The 23,164-nt window shown below is 54.4% G+C and overlaps 1 protein-coding gene across 1 annotated transcript; it reads left to right on the forward strand.

The window, feature by feature from the left end:
* The first annotated feature begins 9,667 nt into the window (after positions 1–9,667).
* IGFBP4 (insulin like growth factor binding protein 4) lies at positions 9,668–21,168 on the forward strand. Its single transcript, XM_024573247.3, has 4 exons — positions 9,668–10,292; positions 16,940–17,097; positions 17,875–18,009; positions 19,950–21,168. The coding sequence occupies exons 1-4, from the start codon at positions 9,944–9,946 to the stop codon at positions 20,082–20,084; spliced, it is 777 nt and encodes a 258-aa protein (XP_024429015.2). The 5' UTR covers positions 9,668–9,943; the 3' UTR covers positions 20,085–21,168.
* The last annotated feature ends 1,996 nt before the right edge of the window (positions 21,169–23,164 follow it).

Raw genomic sequence — 23,164 nt, forward strand, 5'->3', positions numbered from 1 at the left:
TGGGCAGAAGGGATCAGCTGCAAGTGTCCCAGGAGAGTTCTGCATCCCCATGATGCATCCCCATGAGTTGAAAGGGGGAGGAGGAGAATTCCCCACTGGGGTGAATGGACCTGCTCCTAACTGGGAGTGGGGAAAGAGTCAGCAGCCCCAGCAATCTCATTCACAAGCCTCTTTTCTCCTACCCTTCTCTCAAATGTTCTGCTCTTTCCAGATTGCTTCTAAGGATGGGGTGAAGTGGGGGGTGCAGAGGGATGAGGTGTTCCTACGTCCAGGTGCCTCACCTGAATGCAGCAGGTGAAGTCTGCTTCCTGGAAGCAGAAACAGGGCAGTCACAGAGATGCTCTGTAGACACCCTCCTGCCTCTCTTACTTGGGGATACCCAGGGGTAGAAGGCATGTGTTGGGGTTGGTGACGTTGGACCTCCAGGAGGTCCAATTCCATCCTGCACCTGGAAGGAGGCAGAAGGGGTGGAGGTGGACAACAGAAGTGGGGCTGTGTGTTTGGGAGTAGGGGACTCTCACAGGGAAAGGCAAGGAGGCCTGATGGGAATAGCATGTGTGCATGGGAAAATGCCCACGTCCCTGAGGTCACTTAGGGAAATCTAAGATGGTTCTGGGTGTGAGGCCTTAAATGAGTCACAGAATCATTAACTGACTATTGGGTTCCGGGCCCTACTAGACTACTTGGGTATAAATATAGAAATTGTCTCAGGAGGATTCTGGGTTCTTAGTCTGAGACTCCTGTCACCACCTTTACCCCAGACCCCTGGTTCAGAAGACCCTCAGCCCCCTTTCTACCCAAAGAATGCTGTCATATGTCACCCCCCCAACCAAACCATTCATTCCCCCCAAATCTACTACCACCCACCTCCCACCAACCACACACTGTCCACCCTTCACTTCTGGTCTGACTGCTCCTTCCAAAGGTGAGGCTGCTGTGCTCAGAGACCAGGGATCCTGGTGGGATCCCCACAGCCCCTCCTCACCAGGAAAGCCAAGGCTCAGTCCCTTGTTCTTGCTGTTGGAGCAGACAAGGCATGCAGTAGAGATAGAAGCGGGACAGGAAGGCTTTCTCACTCAGCCTTCCTTCTGGTCCCTTCCCCCACTGCAACTGCCACCCCAGAGGGTTCCAAATTCCCTGAAATTTCTCACCTAGAATGGCATTTACCTGACATGCACGGGGCCCAGCAGGGCAGCCAGACCCAGAAGGAGGGGCAAGAGCAGGGTTGGATTGCCATGGAAGAGAGATTAGGAAGGACTAGGCTGGCTCTTAGATCACTAGGTCCAACCTCCTCATGGTAAGATGGGGAAACAGAGGCCCAGAGAGAGGTGTAACGGTAGGTGATTGCAGTGGGGTATGGCGCTGGCCTGGGAGGCAGAGGGAGAAAGCCAGTTATGTCTCCTAATGTGGTGTGAGGAATGGGGTCATCTGGGCCTGTCACTTTCTCCCCAACTCCGAAATTGGCAGAAATCCCAGATAAGGTCCTTGATAGGTAGGATATTGTGATTTATAATAAGAAACATATTTGGTATTCTTCAGCACTCCTAAAATGCTTGGAATTTCCTAAGTGGTGAAAGCAATGAAGGTATCTTTTGTTATGTTAATAAGGCAAGTTTTCCAAAGCCCCAGGTAATTAAGAATGGGGGTTGGTTGCCAGGGGAACCAGTTAAGAGATTAGGGGGTTGGAACTTTGGCCTTACCCACTGACCTCCCGGGAAGGGAGAGGGGCTGGAGATTGTGTTCAATCATCAATGGCCAGTGATTTAATCAATCATGCCTATGTACTGAAAACCCGTAAAACCACAAAAGGACAGGTTCAGGGAGCTTCTGGGTTGGTGGACACTTGGAGGTGCAGTGAGACTGGCTCACTGGGAGAGGGTGTGGAAGCTCTGCGCCCTTTCCCTAGGTCTTGATGCCAGGCTTCCATCTGGCTGTTTCTGAGTTGCATTCTTTTTATAATAAACCAGTAATCTAATAAGTAAAATGTTTCTCTGGCATCTGAAGGAGGGGGCAGTCTTGTAGGACTGAGCCCTTAACCTGTGAGGTCTGATTCTAATTCCAGGCAGATAGTGTCAGCATTGAGTGAAATTGTAGGGCACTCAGCTGCTGTTGGAGAATTGCTTGATGGTGTTGGAAAACCCCACACATCAGAATTGGTGTCAGAATCAAAGGTGGGTCCCAGAAAGAAAGAAATAGGACGGAGTGGGATGCTCTTTGCCTCTATCTGCATCCATCTATTTCCTGGGTGGTCTCATCTCTTGGGGCTCTAGCCCCTTCCCTTCCACACTACATCTGCTTTCTTGTTTGCTTGTGGGGAGAGGCTGAGTAAAGGCTCCCTGTTTGTGTGATCTGACAGAGTCTGGGGGAGAACTCCTGTTCCTTAATGAGAGTCCCAAGTGGGAGCATGGCAGGGGACTGGCATTCCTGGTAGCTAGCTGCTTCCCCAGCTCTGACTTTGGCCTTGAACCCCGGGCCTGACATGACGAGGAGGATACTAGAGCTGCAAAGCCCCATCCTCCAGTCCATTCGTTGCCTTCAGAGGGCCCTTGGTTGCTGCTGGGAGCAGGCCTGGTGGGTGGGTAGATGCAGACTCTGAGACCTGGTCCAGCTTGGCAGTTACTGCCTCATTTCTTCCTCTAAAGAATGCATGCATGAATGAATGAGCAGGAGGTGTCTTGCCTGGGATCTCTCCCATCTTTCCAAGATCTTCATTTCATCACATCTATCCATCTTCTCTTTCTTTTCATCTCTCTGTTCTGTTCCAAGTTTCAGTCTCTCCCTCTCTTGGCCTTCTCCTTGCTAGTACCCTCTCTCCTTCTCTCTATCCTCCCACCTCAAAGCATCGTAGAATTTTAGAATCAAAAAAGGTCACAATTAACGATGCCACTAATTTGTAACCTGCTTTCTAGGATATATGTCCTTCCACTTTTATGGCCTTCTTTGATCCTCCTTCAGGGCCCTACAGACTGGCACCCCCATTTTACAGATGAAAAAACTGAGGTCCATCATGGTGAAGACACAAGCCCAGAGTGTGTGATTAATCAGGGCAGAGCTGGGATTTTAACCCCTGGCTCTGACTGCAAGAGCACTCTGCCCCATAGCCCGTGGGCCCCAACCTGAGGGCAAAGCCCTTCCCAATTTTGGGCCATCTGGCTTTCCGCTGCCTAGGGGGCCCAGCTTCTGCTACTGTTTAGTTCATCATGTCCGGGTGGGGGTGAGGAACAGAATGCACACAGATTTTAGGATTACTGGCTCCAAGCATCAAGCCTCTGGAAACCGCAGAGGCTGAGGGGATGAGGATGGGGGGCAGAGGAAGGTGGGGGGGTTGTAGGTGGGTGAAGGGCCGTGTAGTGTGGGCCGTGTTTCTGGGTCCACTCAGCCCTGTCCCTTTGCCCTCAGATTCCATCCCCCTCCTCAGCCCTCACCAGCTGGCTTTAGGACTGTCCCTACTTCTACTTCTTAGGACAAGGACAGAAGCACAAGAGGTCCGTGGCATGGAAAGCCTGGTGGGCACTGTGGTGGGCACTGTGGGCACAATAGCCTCTTGGTACACAGAACTCTGGCAGGGGCGGCCTGGCAGGAGGGAGAGGTGCTCTCTGGGTTTGGGCTGTGATGCTTCTGAGTGCAGTGAGGGTGCCAGTTGGGCCACGGGCACAAGCTCTGTGTCATTCCACAGATGGGTTTAAATCACAGTTGCCTGTGACCTGAAGCCAGTCTTTTTACTACCGGGAGTACCATCTAAAAATGTATTTATAGGGTTGCCATGGTGATCAGTTATTATAACGGCTAACATGTATTGAGTCTTACTCTGTGCCAGGCACTGTGCCGAGTGCTTTACACACATTGTTTCTGCAGTTTCTCGCACAGCCCGATGGGGCTCAGCTGGCGTTATCCCTCTTTTACAATGAAGGGCATTTAAGGATAAGAGGGAGGATGTCACTTGGCCAAAGTCACAGAGCTAGTAAATGGCAAATCCAGAATTCAGTGCAGGCAGGCATTCTGGCTCCAGGAGCTAAATGTCACTTGGCTGATCACGGCTAACAAGTAACACTCATCGGGCACTTACTATGCAGCAGGCATCATTATAAGCATTGTACACAGATCCGTTCATTTAGTCACTGTAGGCGTCCTGTATAACAGTCACTTAAGTGAACGCCGAGGACACTCGGACACAAGGGGTGTGCTGAACTGTCCTAAACCTACTGCCAGGAATCCAGGCCAGGTGGCTGACTTGAGCGCCAGCACACTTAGAAAAAAATAAACAAGCAAAGTTTTTTCTTAAAAAAAAAAATTAAGGTATAACATACATACAGGAGAGTGCAGAAATAAGAAATATTTAGCTCAGGGAAGGTTCCCATCGTGAATACACTGCGTGAATACTAAACATTACCTGTGCCCTAAAAGACCCCTTTCCGTAACAACTTCCACACTTTTCCCCGAAGCTGACCTCTATCTTGACTTCTAAAACCAAAAATTAGTTTTGCCTGGTTTTGAGTTTTATATAAATAGAATCAATCATACAGTGGTACTCTTCCATTCAATATGTGATTCATCTATGTTGCTGGATATAGCAAGTTTATTCAACTGTAGATTTATCTACGCTACCATTGGTCCCAGTATTTGGCTGAATAATGCTGCTATAAACACTCTTCTGCACGTGCTCGGGAACACACACACACACACACACACATTTCCATTGGGTGTATATCTGGGGGTGGAATTGTTTGTTGCTTTCAAGTGGTTGTACAAATTTGTTTCCTGTATGAGAGTCCCCTTACTTCACATGTTGATATTGTCAGTATTTAAAATTTTTACCAAGCTGATGGATACGTAATGGTATCCCATTGTATTTCCCACATGTGTTTATTAAGTGAGGTATCATCAGAGGCAGGCGCTCTGAACACTCACCCTGTACAGCTTTTCCTAACACTCCTATGTGGAAGGTGTGGTTATCACCCTCATTTTGCAGATGAGGACATGGAGGCCATACTCCCTTTTTCCTTCCTGTCTTGTAATCCACTCACCTTTCCTGGGGACCCCTCTCCTCTTTTACCCGGTGGGGCTGGGATGTCTGGTTACCACCAAGCTTGGGAGGCCCATTGGGCCAGGATGTTCTCCTGGGTAGGGAGAAGAGGAAGGCTGGGGTGAAGTGGGCAGGGGTGGGGAAGAGAGAATGGATGAAGCATAAAAGCTGGTGTATGGGACCAGAGATCCTGGCTCTGGGCATGGGGTGATGAGGCCATAAGTGAGCTCTGGGACTAAACAGAAAGCATGACTGGAGCTATTTGTGAACTAGCTCTGGTGGGGAACAGGGAAGCATGTAGCCAGGGAATAAGGACCCCTGTATGTGGGACTGTTGGGGATCTCTCTAGATCCAAGGCCCTCTCTCTAGGGTTTTTGTGAATCTGAGGACTCTGTAGGGTGTCTAATCCTACAGCCTTGTTGGGGGTGGTCCTTCTGGGTTCAGATATCGCTTGGTAGAGTCCATTTGAGTTTACTAAGGGGTAGGTAGCATTCTGTTCTCCAGGGCCAGGGGGAGTAGGAGGCAGGGCCTGGAGTCACTCCAGGGAGTGTGGGGAAGGACATGGGGTTTGCTTGGATCCTGGGCTTCTGATCTTTTAGGCCAAGAGGCATCTGGCAAGGTGGCACCTTGTTCTTTGACTTAACAGGTGTCAGGGGAGGCAGGGCAAGTGATTTTCCCACTGTAACATCTGTCTCTCTCTGTCTAGAGCCCGGCCTGTGTCTCTGCTTTTGCAAGCAGTATGCTCTGCATAGATTCTCCCCTGTTCCCCCCTCCCTTGAGCCCTGAGCCCATGGCTCACTGGTGATGCTCTGGCGGCACAGGCAGCATGGCACTGGAGGAAGTCCACGGCAGGCAGCAAATTTATTCAGCTTAAGTTACCTTGAGCGAGCCCGTCACCTCTCTGGGTGGTGACAGAGCTCTCACAGGGTCCAACATCATTCACTTGGCCCATCTCCTGCATGGGGTTTGGGCAATGAGGAAGAGATGCCCTCGGTGCCAACTGGCCTGGAAACAGTGCCGACTCTGGACGGTTGGGAGCCATGCCAGCACTGGGCCTAAGACCATGCAAAACGGCTCCAGAAGATCTCGTTTCCTAAACTGCCCGAGCTAGATGGGTCTCACAATTCAATGAGTTCTCCTCCTCCATTTTACAGATGGTAAAACTGAAGCTGAGGAAGGGGAAGTGGCTGCAGAGCTGGCAAGGAGCAGAGCTGGCTGGACTGGAGACATGAAACTGGATCCCGGCCAGCCCAACTGCAGATGGACTCTCTTCTCCCCACGCCTTCCCCTGCTGGGTGTTCACTTCTTGAGCTGAACATCCTAGGGAAGGACTCAGGCCCTGTCCTCTGGACCCGATGTCCTCTATGGGTCTCTGTGGAGGCCCTCACTCTTCTGATCTGGTCTTGCAAGAGTGGGGCCCTGCTGGGCAAGGAGGCAGCCGCACTAATGTGCCATTGCTCAGCCTGCACACCTGGGGCGACTGTGGAGGATGCCATACCTGGGGCCTGGGCATCGGCTCACATGGAGAGAAGCTGAGCTCCGTACTCAGGGTGGGCACAGTAGGCAGTCCCGGGAAGCCAGGGAGAGGCTGGGAAGCCAAAGTTCTGTGGAGGCCTGGGGCGCAGTCCCACATCAGTGCTACCTCTGCTCTGATCCCTACAGCCAGCTTGCAGTCTGTACCCCCGTCTTTTGTCCTTGGCACTTGTTTAGAATGGTTATGTCAGCTGTTTTGGAAGGCAGTAAAACGTAGAGGTTAATCATGCAGACTCTGCCTGGGTTCACATCCCTGCTCTTCCACTTACTTGCTGTGCTTACTTGAGCAACTCACATACCTCTCTGTGCCTCAGTTTCCCTACCTTAAAAATAGGATAATGATAGCACTTATTGCATGTTGTTGTGAGGTGTGTATGAGTGAAGCACACAGAACCATGTCCAACATGTGCAATTCCATGCCCTCTGTGTGCCAGCTTCTCCCAGACACTAGCAGGCCCCGGGGTAGGGGGACACTAAACCAGCCCTCCAAGAGCTTTCGGCCTAGTGGGGGAGACACAGGTCCTGCCACCAGGGGGGCTGCAGCCATGTGGAGAAGTTAGAGTTTCCAGGAGGGCGCAAACACTCAGTGCCTACTGTGTGCTGGACACTTTGCACAGGTTACCATTTCTCTCCCCTCCCCCTCCTTCTTTCTTTCTTACGGCAGTTCCATGTTCCAGGGTGGTGCTTGGAGTTTAAGTACCTTGTTTCAGGTTCCCCAGTGAGTCCAGTGGCAAAGCTGGGGTTGGAATCTGGGCCAGCCCGATGCCGACACGGAAGACCGCACGACATTGGCTCACGGTTCACCTCCTCATGAAGCCTTTCCATGTCCTGGATGTAGAGCTGATCCCCTGTGCCTCTGGGTCCCCACCGTGTCCCACCTAAATGCCCCCAGGGCACCTGCACACTTCTTAGACTTATTTACACGCCTGCCTCCCCTCACTGGGCAGGGAGCTCCTTGGGGGCGGAGAGCGATCTGTGTGTCCCCTGTGTGCAGCACAGAGCCTGGGCACAACAGGTGTTTCAGAAATGTGCGACGCATGAGCGGGGGTGGGGGGGGGGAGGTGATCAGAGGCAAAGGTTTCCTGCCTCCTTGGAATTATCCCAGACATTGGTGGGGGGGGCGGGGCACCAGAGGACAGATTGAGGGGTGCCGCTGGGGTGGAGATATGGACATCTGTCTCACCTGCAAACCTTTCCAGTTTCCCACACTCACTGACACTCACACTTCAACCCCAGGCATTTCTCTCGGCCTCACCCCAGTCTCCCCTGCACTCCTTCCTCCATGCTCCACAACTTTGTCCCTCTCAGCACCTTTGCTGTCTAGGGGACAAGTCTGGCATTGGGATGGGAACCATCCTTTCAGGTCCCATTTTATTCTCACAAGAACTTAAGAGTAGGATAAATGGAGATGGCCTACCTTCATTTTACAGTTAGGGACATCCACGCTCCAAGGGGTGGTGTCCAAGTTCACAGAACAAGTTGATGGCAGAACTGGATCCAGTGCAATGAAGGAGGTGAAGAGGGCGCAGGGCAGTTTACTGCATCAGGGACGGGCTGGGCTTCCCCACGGGGACTTGAGGAACCCGACTCTGTGACAGAAGAAACCCCCGTTGGCCTGTGAGATGGCATGGAGAGAATCCTAGAATCTTTTATTTTTTATTTTTTAATTTTATTTTTCAATTACAATTGAGAATCCTAGAACCTTGTCCCTGGCCAGAACTCTCCAGCCCTTCTGCAGTCTCCATGGCTGCCAGTAGGTGCCCTCAGTTTGCAACTTTTGGTTCTGTCCCCGCAGGTCTGGCTTCCAGCCCCTTTCTTCCTCCCATCACCTGGACAGTCTGCACTTGGAGAAAGTGGGAGAGGGCCCGATCCCTGTGAGCCTGGAAGATGGCTGCCCTGGGAGAGGAAGCAGGAAGAGGGTCTCTGATCTGCATTTCGGCTTGGCTGCCCTGCAGCTTTCTAGGCAAAGCCAAAAAAAATCCTCAGTGGGTCACCAATTATGCCTGGACAGGCGCCCTTACCCTGAAGCCAGGAGAGCAGAAGCATTTGGGGGGGGAGGATGGGTGAGTACTAGGAGGATGTGACAGAGAACCTAGGAGATGGGTCCCTGCTCCAAGTGTTACCCTAGGGGCTCTCCCAATCAGCAGGATTGAGGCATGGGTGGAGGGTACAGGCACCAGCAGAATCTCACAGAGGGCCTAGCCAACCTCAAAGAGCAACGTTGGTTGAATTGGAAAAAGACACCCCTTCCTCAAAACCTTTGACTGCCATCTCCTGGAAAACTGTCACAACAGCTATACAAATCTACAACGACTACAAAAGAAATAGTGCCCCCTGGAGTTGTGCAACGCACAATTTGCACACTGAGAGTGGCAATCTCCCCTCCCCTCACCCCCACCCAGGAGTGGGTCTGGGCAGTAAAAGCAAATATCCAGGAAGGAGGAAGAGCCTGGGCACCTCTCTCCCCAGGAGTTCAGTGATTCCACCCCCGGGGAAGGCAGAGGGGACCAGGACTCACGCGAACCTTGGGGAGCCTGGGGGGAGCGGAAAGAGGTTGGATGGGGCAAGTGTGAAGAGAGCCTGCTAACATCTTAGGGCCATGAGGCCTTTGCAGGCCCCTTGTTGGGTGCCTACACCCCTTCCCCCACCTCACCCGACTGGCTGAGACTGGAAGCACTGGGGTCGGGTGGAAAGGACTGGCTAGGGAGACTGGATCCGCGGAGCCAAGAGTCCGGGCTCAGAGATTGCGCTCTGTGTGGGAACTAGGGGACGCCTTTGTGGGTCAAGGATGAATCCCCCAAGGTCGGGAAAGGGGGCCAAGGGGTAGCCTCGTTGCTTCCCCATCTCCTCTTTCCTCCCGGGATCCGGTTCAGAAGCGCTCCTCGGCGCCTATCACGGCTTCCAAACTGCGCCGCTTCCTTCTCGGGCAGAAAAGGACTTTCAGATGTTGTAGCCGCGGCGTCGGCGACTCAGGACAGAGCCCCCTCCCCCTAACGGCCGCGTCTCCTCTCCCCCTCCCCCTCCCCCACCCTACCCGGTTCCCCCACCTCTAGGAAGGCGCTGGGGGTGTGGCCAGGGGCCGATATAAAGACCGGAGGAGACGGTCTGGGGCAGCCACTCAGCCCCCTTCCCCTCGCTGCCCGCTGCCCGGGCGGGGCCGAGGATGCGGCGTAGCGCCTCGGTGGCTAGGCTCGCTCCCCTGTAGCCCGCTTGCTAACTTCCCCGGCTCCGTCTCTGTCCGCCGGCGGGGCCGCCCCGTCTCCCCGCGCTCTCCCGGTCCGGTCCTTCAGGCGCGCCGGGCGCAGCATCCGTGTGCCCCCTGCTGCCAGTCTGCGTGCCCGCGCTCCCCGCCCGCACCCTGTGCCAGCGCTCCGTCTGCGCCCGATCATGCTGCCCCTCTGCCTCGTGGCCGCCCTGCTGCTGGCCGCCGGGCCCGGGCCGAGCCTGGGAGACGAAGCCATCCACTGCCCGTCCTGCTCGGAGGAGAAGCTGGCGCGCTGCCGCCCCCCCGTGGGCTGCGAGGAGCTGGTGCGCGAGCCCGGCTGCGGCTGTTGCGCCACTTGCGCCCTGGGCAAAGGGATGCCCTGTGGGGTGTACACTCCCCGCTGCGGCTCGGGCCTGCGCTGCTACCCGCCTCCAGGGGTGGAGAAGCCCCTGCACACGCTGATGCACGGCCAGGGCGTGTGCATGGAGCTGGCGGAGATCGAGGCCATCCAGGAAAGCCTGCAGCCCTCTGGTAAGGTGCCTCTGCCTTTGCACGCCCTCCCTGGTGTGCGCCCCTCCCAATCGGGCTGGCCTGGAAGGCCCTTGAAAATCCCCGTGAGTGTAGGAGAAGGCAGGTACGTGGCAGGGCTCTACTTGTGCGGGACAGGTACAGCCAAGGAAACCGCTATGGAGTCCCTAACAGCCTGTTGCCACCGTCGAGGAGGACTTTTTCCCCCTCCCTCCATCTCAGACCTTCGAAGGATGCCTACTGGGGAAGAGTAGTCTTGGCTGCTGGTGCAAGAGTGGAAACTTAAGTGACCTGGCCCAGCCCATAGCCTGCGAGTGAGCCAGAGAACTGGAGGATGGGGGTGGAGGTGGGCTTTCTGTTTCTGATCCACGGACCTACAGGTGAAATGCCAGAGGCCTGAGAAACCAGAGCTTGGACTTTCGACACTGAGGTGGGTGGAGTGGGACACGCAGATTAGAGGGGCTTTCGTTTTAGTGGTGAGGGCCGTGGGAGTTGCCCTTCCCACAGCTGCCAGGCCAGCTCACCCAGCTGTTTGAGAGGTACTGGGAAGACAGAGGTCTCCCTGCAGGTGCGGGCACATCCTCCTGCCCCGGTACACAGCGACCCTGCTTTTTTCTCTCGGTAGGTGCCATTTGAGGTGGCAGCAAGAAGTCGGGGCTGCAGAAACCTAACGGGTGTGGGATAGGGAGTGGAGGAGAAACACAGAGAGGTGGGCTTAGAAAGCCCATTGCCCGGCACTTCATCTCTTTCCATTTCTCAGTGAGCCTCTCAGTGGCTCCTAATCTTTCTCCGTCTCTTTCCTTCTTTCTCTTTTTCTTTGTTCTTTCCTGCTCTGTCTTTCAACCCCCAGTTTCACTAGCAGCGTTCTTGAGTTCCCCTTTCCTCCGTACCTTCTGCCCATTGCCCATTGCTTTCTCTTTCTCTAGCCGATTCCCTTTTTCTGTTTCTGTTGCCCTGCTTCTCTCACTTTCCCTGCAGTCTCCTTCTGTTACTCCTTCTCTGTGTGTGCCAACGTTGCTCTTCCTGTCTTTGTTCCCGTATTTCTGTTACTTTTGGAATCTTTCTTGGCCTGCCTTTCTGTGTGTCCGCCTCTGTTTCTTGTTCCCTCTCTGACTCTGTTTTGCTTTCCCTGTGCCTCTCTGTCTGTCTGTTTCTTTTCCTGGTGCTTGAAGCTTCCATTGTTGCAGTCCGGATGCTGGGACTCTGGCCCCAAGCTTCCTGCCCTGGGTCCCAGACCGCTCCACTTCCTCAATCCTCTGCAGCTTGTTAGCTGGAGGAGAGCAGGATGCAGGGAAAACAGGAAGGAGGTGGACCCCAGGGGTCTGGGCTCCGGGCCTCTCTCTGCCCTTCCTGCCCCTGGGCAATGAGAGATGGGTCAGCAGAAAACATTCTAGGAGAAATGCCAGCCTGGCACCCAGCACATCTGGGAAGGGGGGTGGTCCTCGGGGATTAAGTTGGTGATCCTGGGGGCAGAGATACCAATGCCAGTGGGAGAGGAGGGGTCCTGGTACAGACCAACTGGGAATGAGGGCTGAACCCTTGGGCTCCCTCGTATAACAGACCACATTCTCTTTGCATCTCCCTCCTCCACTGGCCAGCAGGTATCTGGCACCAGATTAGTATGGCTGGTAGCCTCCTCCTCCCTCACCGGCTTGAACATGGGCAGAAGAGCCCTCAGAGGGTCTTGGGCACCCATTCTTTTCCTTGGCTGGGTAGGAACACCCCATCCTTCAGTGGAGAAAAATCTGTTTCCCTAGGAGGCGGGAGGCATGAAAAGTTTGTGATTATCCTGTGGATACCATGCAAACCAGCCTCCAAAGGCGGCTTTAGGTCCCTTTTGGATCTCGGGGCCCCAGTCTATGACACCCCTCACCCTTTCTTCCTTGCCTGCCCCCCCACCCATGCAGTGCATGCACTATTTGGAGAGGGAAAGGCTGAGTCTGGAGGACCCTGGGAAAACTAGGTACCTTCTTGGTGAGCTGTGTCCCTGACCTCTTACCTCCCAGTCATCACAGAAGTACCCCCTGTTGCAGTGTGGGTCACACTGCACCATGTGAAAGGCGCCCCCTAGAGTTGTGCAGCAGCCCTGCAAGATTTCTAGTAAGACAAGGTGTCCAGGGCTTGGCCCCTATCCCCACGATTCTCTTTAGCCTCTCACTGTCAATAGGCCACTGTCCCTCCTGCACCCCAAGGCTTGGGGACCTAAGTCTCTTCTTTCCACCTTTTCCTCTTAAGCTGAGCTTCAGCAGGTGGCAGAGGATGACAGCCACTTGGCGTAGCTCCTCCTCTGAACTGCTGTGGTCCAGCTGCCTACTATTTGTGTCAGGGGAAGGTCTCCCCCTTCCATCTCCAGGTTTCCCCCACCTTCCTGTCCCAGCTTTCTGAGCCAGGACGAGCTGTGGACCAATACTGCTCAGGCCACCAGAAGTGGGGGTGGGGTGGGACATGTACTTCAGAAGTCCACAGTTCTGCGTAAGTGTATTGACTCTTGATTCACGGAACCCAGGGGAGTGGACGGTGGCACCAGTGTTTGGACTGGGGAGTTCCAGACCCAGTGTGTGGTCTGGGTCCCTCTGGGACAGGCTTAGGGAACATGCATGCTGGGTTAATTTTTAGTTAACACAGCAAATACTGTCCCCCCTACTTCAGTACTGGGAATCCAGTCGTGTCATGGGAACAGGGCCTTCCCAGAAATTCTGTGCCTTGGGGGCAGGGGCGGGGGAAGGAGGAGCATAGCTGCTTAACATTTTTTCTTTAGTATTGGCAAAGCCAGAATTATTGGTGCCTCCAGTATCAGGAGTTTTTCCATTTAAAGTCATAGGAGCTGCAGAGATAAGTCTCTTTCCCCTCCACCCAGCCTACTATAGGACGTGCCTGCCAGAGGTGGGGTGTCTGGCACTGAGTAAGAGCTCCATAAATTGGAGCGATGATGAGGATGGTGGTGAAGAGGAAGCTGAATGGTTTTAACTTGAATCGTCAATCCTTCTCTGACACTAGGACTTCGGGGGACGGTAGGGCCAGTGCACAAGCTGGGGGACATTTGGAGGAGTTGAGAGGGGTAGGGTAGACTTTAGTACCTTCACCTGCTGTAAACATGGGAAGGACAAGCCAGCTGTCTTTCTCTCTGCCTCTTGAGGCCAGCAGTGTGTCACAATAGTGAGGGAGACATCCTTGAACCAGAACTCAAAGGAAGGGTCCCATATCCGACATGGTGGTTTTGACTTCAGCCAGAGTCCAGGGGAAGAAGGAAAAGGCCTTTCTTCCAGGGCAGGTTGGTGACTTGCCAGGTCATGACTGAACCCACTCACCTCACGGCCTCACCCTGGGTGTCTTTGAGTGGGGCAGGAGCTGGAGTTGAGGAGAAATCATGGGGATGAAATCAGGCATCAAGAAAGAGGAAATCCTCTAGCTTTGACCATGAACTTTGTAGCCAGTAGTGCCAAAGCTGTGAAGCCTCTTCTTTCTCTGGGTGCCTTCCCTTGCTGTAGTTGATGGAGCACAGAGCAAAGTTTCCCGTGTGGCTGCACGTCATTGGCCTGGGGCCGGAGGAGATGACCGAGCCTACCTTGGAAGCCCCGCCTCCCAAACAAGCCCTTTGGAATTCAGGAGGCCAGACCTTTCAAGGGGCCAGGTCTGACTCCAGCTCCTGTTCAGAGGGGATCCCACCAGGATTGGGGCTTTCCAGAGGGCACCACCTCGGTGAGCAGCACTGGGTGGCTGGAGTTCCTGTGTCAGCAGGGACGGGGCAAGTATTTAACAGTTTTTTCAGAGACATAAGGCTGCAACCCTCACCCTTCCAAACCCAGTGCCCAGGGTGATCCTGGGTTGGGTCCTCAGTGTGCTGGTCAGCAAGGCCAGGCAAGGAAAAGTTACAGATTAAACGGCAAGTCAACAAGCTAGGATCCAGTCAGTACGCCGTGCCCCAGGTCTGTGTCTCTGCCCAGGGCCAGGTCAGAGTGCCTGAGTGCGTGTGGGCGTGCCCACGTGGGCCAGTGTGGTCTGGACACGTGACTGTTCGTGTACGTTTGTGGTTCTTGAGTCCCGGCGCCTCTGAGCAGGCAGATATGGATATATTCTGTGTGCCTGCGTCCTCATGAGAGTTAGTAAGGAGCCACTCTCCCTGTCGTGGTGTATTCTTCTCTAATCCTACACACAAGCTGGGCAGTGGGGAAACCAAGAAGGGGGAGACCAGCCATGCTGCCTGCCCATCTTCGCCCCAATGACCTCTGCTGCGTGACGTGGGGCCCTACCCACACAAGATCATAAGCCATGCTTCCAGGCAGCCCCAGGTTTCAGTGAATGGACCTAATTGTCATCCTTAATGGTACCTCTGCAATGAAAGGATAAACCTTTCAAATATTCATTAATAATCCTTCGAGCAGGAGTCACTTCTACTCATAGAAATTCAACATTGGAAAAGCCTGTTTGCGTTGGACTTCTACCTCACATCTCTCTCCCTCTTGAGGCCTCAACCACCAGGACGCCCCGCACCTCCGGGCTGCGGGGCCCTCTAACTCCTGAGGCGGGCCCCATTCATTGGAGAACTCTTCCTTACTCCTCGAACCTAAGAACATTCCGTCCACTTACCAAGAGGAGTAAGTGTCACTGCAGAGGAGCACCTTCCTTTACGGTCACGGAAGGAAAGCACACTCAGAGGAAAGGCAACAAAGCCCTTCCAGGTCTGAAGGGCGCGCCTCCAGCAGGTGTAACAGAATGACACCACAGGGGTCCCTGTGACCCCCATCAGCCTTTCCCAGGTCAAGAAGTGGGGCCTTTGCTTCCATCTCAGCCCAGCCCCTGCCGTCCCGAGATCTGGCTGCAATTCTTTTTGGTCTTTCATGTCCTCTTTCTCTTCATTCCCCAGCTCCAGCCGACACCCCTGAAACACGGGGATCCCATCCACAAGTCTCGTGGCTTTGTGTGAGGTGGACGTGGAAGGGTGGTCCCTGGCCAGTCACGGCCTTTTTGACCAGAAGGGCTCCTTAGGAGAGTCTTCAGGGAAGGGCCTGGATCTGAGGTCTTTTCTCTGGTTCCTGATTGAGGGCCCAAGGTTGATCTTCTGCAGCCCCCACCGCACAGTCCTGCGCCTCTGGAATAATCCTCCCCTTGGGCTCCCCTGTCCGCTGGGAGGTCTTGCTCTAGTGTGTTCTCCTTGGCTGACCTTCAGGAGCTTGATGTGAACACTAAGTCAGGAGTCCCCTCTGGACTGTCCTCCTTGGAATGTTAAAGATGCCAAAGGATGGGGTATATTTCTAGCTCCATTTATTCCTTCCCTTTGACTCTTTCTAAGCCAGCCCTTCACTCGTGACAAAGCCTTCTTCCCATCCTTGGTGACTCAATTTTATAAATAACCTTTGGTGTGAAATCTTGACATAGACTTTCTGAGGGTCTCGATTCTTCTTTGCCTGGTTTTTCTTTATCCACATGCTTCTCCCCACACCCTCAGGACTAGGGGAATATAAAGAGAACTAACCGCCCCCCCCCAACCTCCCACCACCACCTCACTTAGGCTAGGCAGAAAAATACCATTTGACCCAGAGGCAGCTCTGGGACGGCTGCCATGCTTGGAGGAACCTGCTAACTCCTCAGGAAAAAAATCCTGACGCAAACCAGATGTGACCTTCTGACTGGCTGCCAACATCTGGAATGCTGGCAGGGGCTTTGCACTCGGGCCCGCAGTGCGCTGCCAAGCCCGAGCATTGCGGAGGTGGCGCTGATCTGCAGAGAGGTCTTGCAACCTTTTTTCCAGCTCAGCCCTGTGTTCCGGTTTTGGCTGCCTGAAGAGAGTAGCAGCAGTTACAATTGGGTTTTTCTTGAGTTCAGGTAGAATCTTCAGGAGATCCCAGGGAGGGGGTGCAAGTCCAGCCTTACCAACCCCATCCCCAGATCGCCAGTGCCCTGGGCAACAGACGTGGACTTTGGGTGGGGTCTGAAGTCTAAGGGTAGGGGACTGAAGGGATGTGGAAAGTGTTCTCTTGGTTCTGGGGCCACAGAGAGCATTACAAAAGTGTGCACAGACATACCACACTTGCACATGCAGGCACACACCCCCACTCCTACTTTTCTCCTGTCCAGCCAATGGGGAGAGCCTGTTGGGTCAGATTTCTCATCACTCATGGAAACTTTGATTCTGGCCATTTGGAAGCGGTGTGCAGAGCTGACAGCCCTGAGGATCCCCTGGCCAGCTCAGCCAGATGCTGAAAAGAGCAGGAAAGGAGACAGGAAGAGAGAGCAGACGGAGAGGGGGATGGTAGGAGGAGCTGAATGGAGGGAGACAAGACCCAGTAGGGGCCCCCCCTGCCTGCCTCAGACCTCCCTGCAGGGACCAGGAGACCTTCCTGTTGTCTGGGCAGCTGTAGCTGGTGACTCATCTGAGGGCTGGCTTGGGTGGGATGAGGGGCAAGTCAAGGACTTCAAGAGGAATATAATATTCTCCTGAGGAGATCAGGGGTGTGGGAAGGAGACGGTGCTGTTTTTACTCGTTCCTGTCCCCAGACCCTCCCCTGCCCACCCCCATCCCCTCACCCCACCGGCTGTGCCCCAGTGCCAGGCTGGAGAATCCCCAAGAGGGAAGCAGGTGGGAGGCTGGGTTGGTATGCTGCCCTGTCCTTTCTCGGTGCTGACCTCTCCCTATTTTTTCGTGACTGCAGACAAGGATGAGGATGACCACCCCAACAACAGCTTCAGCCCCTGCGGCGCCCATGACCGCAGGTGCCTGCAGAAGCACTTCGCCAAAATTCGAGACCGGACCAACAGTGGGGGCAAGATGAAGGTCATTGGGGTGCCCCGGGAGGAAGCCCGGCCTATGGTGAGGACCTCTGACTTCAAATGCACACGTTCACAGGCACACACCACCACCACCACCACCCCCACCACCACCTGGGCTGTGTTTACTCAGTAAACATTCTTTGGATGCCTACGGTGTACAAGATGCACCGGGTGTACGTCATCAGGACCCAGAGAGCCCTCATTCCTGTCCTTAAAATTCCATTCCTGCTCAGTCGTTCTCTATACTGGTAGAGCTGAGGTGATGGGTCGGCGCTGAAATACTTCTGCACTAATTGGTAAATCACAGTTGCCCCAAGCCTCCTGATGTTTCTTGGCCCTTCTCTTAGATTCCCCACCCCAGACCTTCTCAGTCTCTAAAGGGTTACTGCTGGCCATCTCAGGGGCCTTGAGACCCTGCCCCAGGGTCTGGCAAATGTCCTTCCCGGTTCCAGTGGGTGGTTCTGATGGCTGTGGGCCTGGATCTTGCACGTTGTTGTCTGTATGATTTCATTCATGCCTCCTGCTTAGGAATCGTCCCCTTCAAGTCCTTCCCCGTAGGTTTCCACAGCTCCTTTCTCATAGGGGGCCCCTTCCCTTCACATCTTTCCTTTCTAGAAGCTCTGTGGCCCAAGATCCTGTCTTCAGTGTCCTTTGCCCTTTCTACCACTGTCCCTGGAACCCAAGCCATGCCCTTCACCTCACTGCCCAGCCTCCGGGCCCTGACCTTTCAGGCCCTCAGTCCTGAGATGGCCCCCAGCCCTGGTTCTCCTGCCCCTCCTCCCTCCCGCTGAGCAGTTTCGCCCTCCCTCTCCTTCAGCCCCAGGGCTCCTGCCAGAGTGAGCTGCACCGGGCCCTGGAGCGGCTGGCCGCCTCACAGAGCCGCACCCACGAGGACCTCTACATCATCCCCATCCCCAACTGTGACCGCAACGGCAACTTCCACCCCAAACAGGTGGGTCTCCGTAACCCTGTCTCCCTCCTGCTTGGCCCTGGCCTTGGCTCCAGGGGCACTCAGGATCAAGGTCTCGGGAAAGGGGATGCTCCCCAACCATGCCCAACCCCAGGACCCTCCCCAAACCTTCCCCCCAGCCTTCAGACTTCAGCTCATTTTGCCCACCTCACTCATTTTGGAAATGAGGAGACTGAGGCCCAAATTCACAGAATGAGTTAATAGCAGACCAACTGTTCTGCGTCCCGGTCCACGATCATTTTCATCACCTCTGTTTCAGCATCTGTGATGTTTACCTCATATTCCCGCCAACCTCTGCTTCCCAGCACTTTCTCACTCATCTTGCTCCCTTCTATGAGTGGTTCTCCTCTGTCATGGAATGTCTGTCTCACGTGGAAGTGGAGGGACTAAGTCACGAGGGGTTCGGGGGGAAATAGCCTGCCCCTTACCCAAGCTGAGCAGCCAAGCCTCCTGGGGTGCAGCTCTGGTGGAGGTATGGCACCAGCCCTGATAGCCGGAGATGGGGCCTTTGGCCGGAAGCAGAGGATGGAAGTGGACAGGAGAGAAGACATGAATGTAGAAACCTCTGTGCACCCTCCCACCCTTGGAATGTGGCTTCCTCTGACAAGCTCCTGGGAAGTTGGGATGTTCGAGAAGCCTGGCCTGCTCCAGCCTCGTCTCTGGCCTGTCCGAACTGGCCCCACACGGAAGGGTGGCATATCTAGGCAGGGCACTGGGGTGCCTCGTGTTGAGTGTTCCCTGGGGAGCCCTGGCCTGGATCTCCTTCTCCAGCTCCTTGCGGGCACAGACACACCCGTTCTCACACTTCACCCTCTACAGGCAAACCCACAGAGTGGCTTGGCAGCAGAGGCCTAGCTAGCAGGAGAGAGCTGCCCCTGAGTCAGCACATCCCAGGATGGCGTGAGGATGTTGTGAGTGGTGTGCAGTGAGCTAGGGGTCAGCGAGGGCCCCTCTAAACCAATGGCAACCCTTTTTCCCACCTTTATTCCAGCACTAATTTTGTTTTTATTTTTGTCCCAATTTTAAAAATATTTTTCCCTAAAAAATTATGTTCTTTGTTAGAGAAGTTTCAGTTTTATAGGAAATTAGGCAGGGAGTGTGGAGTTCCATCTACTCCCCCACCCCCTAGTTTTCCCTATTAACGTCTTGCGTTAGTGTGGTGCATTTGTACAATTGAGGAACTGGTACTGAGATACATTATTATTAACTAACATCCATAGTTTACGTTAGGGTTCACTCTTTGTGTTGAAAACCCTTTGTGTTCTGTGGGTTTTCTCCCCCCCCCCCCCCACCCTGTTTCTTTTCCTACTGAAAGTTCTGACACTTGACCCCTGGTCCCCAGAGCAATCCAGACCCTTGCGACAAGCTCACTCCAGCTCTAATCCTGGCTCTGGAACACACCTTTGCCCCCTTCCCTCCCCCTCGCCCCCTCTCATCCTGACCCAAACTTGGGCCCGTCTGTTTTAGCTGTTCTGACTTTGACCTCTGTCTTCCTCCCAGTTCTATTTCTGACCTGGGTAAGCCTCACCCGACTTGAGTTTTAGTTATAATTCTCAATCAACTGTACTTCTTACCTTAACTTCAACTTACATCCTGCTCTGAACCATAATTTCATTCTTAAAGTCCCAACGCATTGAGAACACACTCAAAACCTCTCCAACCTGCACCCTAGCCTTTCCAATCCAGCCTCCCCTCCAGGTAGGCTAGGCTGCAGAGCTTTCTCAGGGCCCTGCCTTTCAAAACTCTCAGGCCTTTCCTTCCTGGCCTAGTTCCCTCTCCAGTGCAGTGAGCTCTGAAGATTTGTGTTCACTGGAGAGTCTCTGCCCTCAGAGACCATTTTGGAGCAATGGTCTGCCTCGGGGGCTGGCTGGGGTTGGGGCCGGCGGCCGGGTAACTGACCTCTCATGCCCTCATCTTGACAGTGCCACCCGGCCCTGGATGGGCAGCGCGGCAAGTGCTGGTGTGTGGACCGGAAGACGGGAGTGAGGCTTTCAGGGGACCTGGAGCCCAATGGGGAGCTGGACTGCCACCAGTTGGCTGACAGCTTCCATGAATGAGCCCAATCAGTAGGCAGGGGGCTCCGTGCCCCCTGCTACCCCTTCCCCTGGAGGCTGCGGAGCTGACGGGGAGCCTGGGCCCGAGTCCTGGCTCTGCCTCTGGCCCAGAAGTTTTCATCAGGGTGTGTGTTCTGTGTGTGTGTGTTTATGAGCATGGGTGTGCCCTTGGGGCAAGCCGGAGCCTAGGGGTGTCCCCTTGGGGCTTAGCCTGAGAGGTCTGAGAGTGGCAGTGGGGAGCCCTGGTGTATTTCCACATTGATCCTGGATTCATTCATTCATCCATCTAAAAACATGTATGACTACATATCATATGCCAGCTCTGGTTTTCAGCCCTGGGGGCTCTTATTCTGACTTCCTCCGACTTGGACATGAGGGGCCGCATCCTATACGATGAGCACAGGCCTGTGGGAGAAGTCCCATTCATTCCCGTCATCAGAGGAGGAAAGTAAACATGTACCTTGACTTTCGTCCCTCCCCTCGATCTAGTCATGGAGTGGAGGCCATAGTGAAGATGTGGGGTAGCAGGTGGCTCAGTGGTCAGACCAGACCCACTCCCCAAGCTAAGGGCTGCCAGGCGCCTATTCTTTTCCTGCAGAGACATGCCTACTCTTGGGTAGGGTGTAGTGCCATCTGCTTTATTGCCTGGTGACTGAGTCCCTGCTTGTGGAACAAGGAAGAGAGGGTCAGAGGAAGGCCTGCAGGAAAGGGGGCTGGGCGGTGGGGCCGTGTCTGTGCGGCCGGGGGGAGAGGGAAGAGTGTGTGATGGGACTGCATGTGCCTGATGGAGAAAAGGACCGGCACCTCTGGGTCAGGGGATGGGGCTTGCCAGGGCCCTGCTTCCTTCCACTTGTGGCCAGAAGTCACCAGGATGACTCTGTCCTTTGGTCGCTCACAGCCTGTGGCTCTGCCTCCTGCTCCACACCGACTCCCCCTGCACCTCCCTCCCCTTCACACCGCCTCCTGGGCATTTTCTGGCTAGACTGGATGGAAGGAGACTTAGGGACCTACCAGTTGGCCAGAATGTCTTGTCTTTCTTTCTTTTTTTAACAAAACAGAACAAAACAAAATAAAAAATGCTAGACAATTCTGTTTCATTGGTTTATTTACAGCTAGAGACGGGGATGCACCAGGGTTGGGACGGCCTCTCCTGCGTGGTAGAAGGACTACTGAGAGTCGGTCAGTGCCCCCTCCTCTCCCTGTAGCCTCTTCCTAAGGGGCCGCCCTGTCCCCAAAGTCTGCTGTCTGCTCAGACTCTGGGTGGAGAAGTGATGACTTCCAAAAGAAGGGAGCCGGGACAGCCCTTCTGGGCCATAGCTGTTTCTGGGATCAGCTGGTGTGTGGACCTGGGGCATGAGGCAGATTGGGTTTGCATCTGGATTTCATTTATTAATTTAGTGGTGGTGAGGGGGAGGCACTGCCCTAAAGCCCGGGAAAAGGGATAAACGTTCCACCACATTCCACAGCTCTGCCTGCCTGCATTCCTGATTGGGGGTTGTGCTGAGATTTGATTCCGAGAGGTTGAGAGTGGGGGCGTCTTTGATCTTGCTGCCCTGGGCACACCAGACTGCGAGCTTTTGGTGGCAGCCCTGTAATTGTGCCCATGTGGTATGATTGGATTCCTGGTCATTTCCACCCCCTCTCCTCCCTCTGTGCCAGGCACTAATTTCTTGGGTGGGGGTCTCTTTCTGGGAGGTTGAGGGCAGCCTGCAGACTGAGCTGCTGTACTCTGGGACAGGCTCCTGGATTCCCAGCCCCTCCTCAGCTCCAGAGGCACTCCCAGGCCTCTATTTCACTGGCCTCTGAGGTGCTGGCACCTGTGCTGTCTGCATGTTGAGCCTGGGGCTGCGGTCCTCACTCAGCTCTCTAGCTCAGCCCTCTAGTCTCCCTGAGGCACCAGGGATCCACTGCCAGCAGTGGGAGATAAAGAACAAAGTGACCCTCAGTTGTGCTCTCTCAGCCTGCTGACCACGCTTCAGAGAGCCCCCTACTTCTGGGGCCAGGGCCAGGGCATGTTGGGGTAGGACGTTGGGTGTAGACTGCTGATTAAATTTGAGGTCCCTAAGCCAAATGCAGGAAAAGTGTCTCTTTAGACCCCTAAACCATCTCTTTAAATGCTCTAGCCTTGCACCCTTGGCAGTAGGTAGTAGGAGGTCCCTTTTCTTTCGTGGGCCTCCAGAAAAAGCAGGGTCTGCATGTGTGGCCTGGGATGTGCCTTTGTGATATGTATGTTTATGGTATGTATGTGTGCACACACATGTGTGTGAATATAGCAAGGCGATACCTGAAGTGTGGGAGTGCGGGCTTTTCAGGACACATATCCCTGGTCTGGGTGTGTGTAGATGAGTGTGTCTGTGTGGTGCGTCTGTATGAACCTGACTGAATGTGTGTGAGGCGAGGAGGGAGGGAATAAGATTCAAAGTATGTACTTGCCTTCCTGCTGTGAATGAGCGCCCCTCACTCGTTAGGTGTCCCCTGCAGGGTTTGTGGGGGGTGCTGCCTAGCATAGGAGAACAGAGGATGTGCACTCGGAAGGGAGCAGTTTCATATCCCACAGAAGCCTGGCACTTGCCCCCATGATCTGGAGGCCAGGTCCCAGGGGTCAAAAAAGAAGGAAATAAAGCAGCTCAGTGTCTGTGTGGACACTCTCCTGGGCAAAGTGAACCATCTCGGGCAGTGTCACCATGGGGAGAACTGGGCTCCAGAAAAGACTTGCTGGCTAAGTTTATACCTGGGCCCTCCCACCTCAGCCTCCAAATACCCTTGAAAAGGTCACTCTCGTTGCCACAGCGCATCAGCACCCCTGGCAGAGGTAGAAAGGAGGAGGTAGCAAGGACCTGGGGCCACCATCCCTGGATGAACTTAAAACCAGAGCCCTGAGTGCTGGGCCCTGTCTCCCCCCAAAGTGTTATTCCCCCCTACTGTGGCTTGGAGCAGGGGGGTGGGGGGCACCACGCCAGCATCTCCTTGCCCATTGGTGTTGATCCACATCAGGCATTTGGTTTCCATTTCCCAGCTCATTAGTGGAGATCAAGCCCTGATGTCTGCTGAGGGTTAGGGGCTGGGTTTTCCATTGGCAGGAA

The sequence above is a fragment of the Desmodus rotundus genome, chromosome 9 (assembly GCF_022682495.2).
Source record: "Desmodus rotundus isolate HL8 chromosome 9, HLdesRot8A.1, whole genome shotgun sequence".
Taxonomy (NCBI): Eukaryota; Metazoa; Chordata; class Mammalia; order Chiroptera; family Phyllostomidae; genus Desmodus; species Desmodus rotundus.